This window comes from Silene latifolia, chromosome Y, assembly GCF_048544455.1.
Source record: "Silene latifolia isolate original U9 population chromosome Y, ASM4854445v1, whole genome shotgun sequence".
NCBI classification, from domain to species: Eukaryota; Viridiplantae; Streptophyta; class Magnoliopsida; order Caryophyllales; family Caryophyllaceae; genus Silene; species Silene latifolia.
Genome location: NC_133538.1, coordinates 240,756,023 through 240,757,803, shown reverse-complemented (window position 1 = coordinate 240,757,803; position 1,781 = coordinate 240,756,023). Strand labels below are relative to the sequence as shown.

Genomic DNA, 1,781 nt, shown 5'->3' with positions numbered 1-1,781 from the left:
TCCACTAATACCATTACTCCCACTAAAAACCCCAAATATTATATTTAGCCGTTATCAATTAAAGTGACTGACACCAGTAATTAGGTCTACATAACAGAGAATTAATTCGGAACCTATACGGGCTCAAATAATTCTTACATTTTCCCACTTGGACCATATTACTGACCGAAACATAATGTCACGCATAAGTAGAATCATAAGATGCGCAGAAGGCTTAATGAACACATAATAGGTTTATCTTAATTACCCTGATCACTTCCGAACAACCAGTTGAGTCATGGCGGAGACACTACTATACAAGAGAAGTGGTCCTTCCACGTACTACGGACCGATCGTTTAGAATAATCAGTCTGTACAAGGAGCAAACATAATCCCCGATAATGTCCTTGGGGAAAAAGGACTACTTCTGTTAATCGTGCAACATCAACAATGTACAATAACAATAATACGATACAGAAACTGTTCGGAAATCATCATCATAAGAAAACATAAGTTGATTAATCAAAACATAAGTGTCATCATTACAAAATACTAGCAGGATCCAACATAAATTAAAAGCCTTAATGATTATCCTCCAGATCCATATCAGTAGCATGCTTTAAAAATGTCTTTGGAGGTAATCCCTTAGTCAAAGGATCTGCTATGTTAGCACTAGTCATAATGTGCTCAATTGACATAGTATTTTTCCGAACTTCCTCCTTAACTGATAGGTACTTCATTTCCATGTGCTTTATTCCTTTAGAGTACCTATCATTCTTTGAAAAGAAGATAGTTGCGGCATTATCACAGTAAATTTTCAGCGGCCTTGCAACAGAATTCATAACGCTAAGCCCTGAAAGAAAGTTCCGCAACCATAAAACTTGAATAGTAGCCTCATAGCACGTTACAAATTCAGCTTCCATAGTGGATGAGGCGATAATTGTTTGTTTAGCACTCTTCCAGGAGATTGCTCCCCCAGCCAAAACAAACACGTAACCAAAAGTGCTTTTCCTTGAGTCCACATATTCTCCAAAATCTGAGTTAGCGTATCCAATAACCTCAAGCTGATCAGTATGTCTGTAAGTGAGCATTTTGTTCCATGTTCCCTTTAAGTACCTTAAAACTTTCTTAGCCGCGCTCCAATGACCCATTCCAGGGTTGGACTGATATCGACCCAACATATCTACTGCAAAACTTATGTCAGGTCTCGTACAGACCTGAGCATACAGTAAGCTTCCAACCAGAGATGCATAAGGAAATTCATTCATGGCATTTCATTCTAGTTCAGTCTTAGGAGACATACTTAAGCTAAACTTATCCCCTTTCTGAATAGGAACATCATTGGGATTACATTTTACCATGTTAAATCTTTCTAAGACCTTCATGATATAGGCTTTCTGAGACAACCCTAATGTCCTTTGTGATCTGTCTCTAGCTATTTGCACCCCGATCACATAGGACGCCTCCCCCGTATCTTTCATCTCAAAGTTGTTTGATAGGAAATCTTTAGTTTGACGTAATAAACCCAAATCATTGCTCGCGATAAGTATGTCATCGACATATAAGACCAAAAATGCAAACTTACTCCCACTGATCTTTAGGTATATACACTGATCAACAGTGTTTTCTTGAAACCCAAAGGAGGTAATGGTATTATGGAACTTAATATACCATTGCCGAGAAGCTTGCTTAAGCCCATAAATGGACTTCTTTAATACACAGACTTTATCCTCTTTGCCATCAATAACGAAGCCTTCAGGCTGAGCCATGTAGACTTCTTCTTCTAAACTCCCATTCAAGAA

At 38.2% G+C, this 1,781-nt stretch overlaps 1 protein-coding gene across 1 annotated transcript; it reads right to left on the bottom strand.

Annotated features, from left to right (window-relative positions):
* Positions 1-560: 560 nt before the first annotated feature.
* Positions 561-1,247, bottom strand: LOC141630333 (secreted RxLR effector protein 161-like). Its single transcript, XM_074443169.1, has one exon. The coding sequence runs from the start codon at positions 1,245-1,247 to the stop codon at positions 561-563; it is 687 nt and encodes a 228-aa protein (XP_074299270.1).
* Between the last annotated feature and the right edge of the window lie 534 nt (positions 1,248-1,781).

What these genes read in the sequence shown, in the direction of transcription:
- LOC141630333 (XM_074443169.1), bottom strand. Translation starts at nt 1,247, where the DNA reads ATGAATGAATTTCCTTATGCATCTCTGGTTGGAAGCTTACTGTATGCT.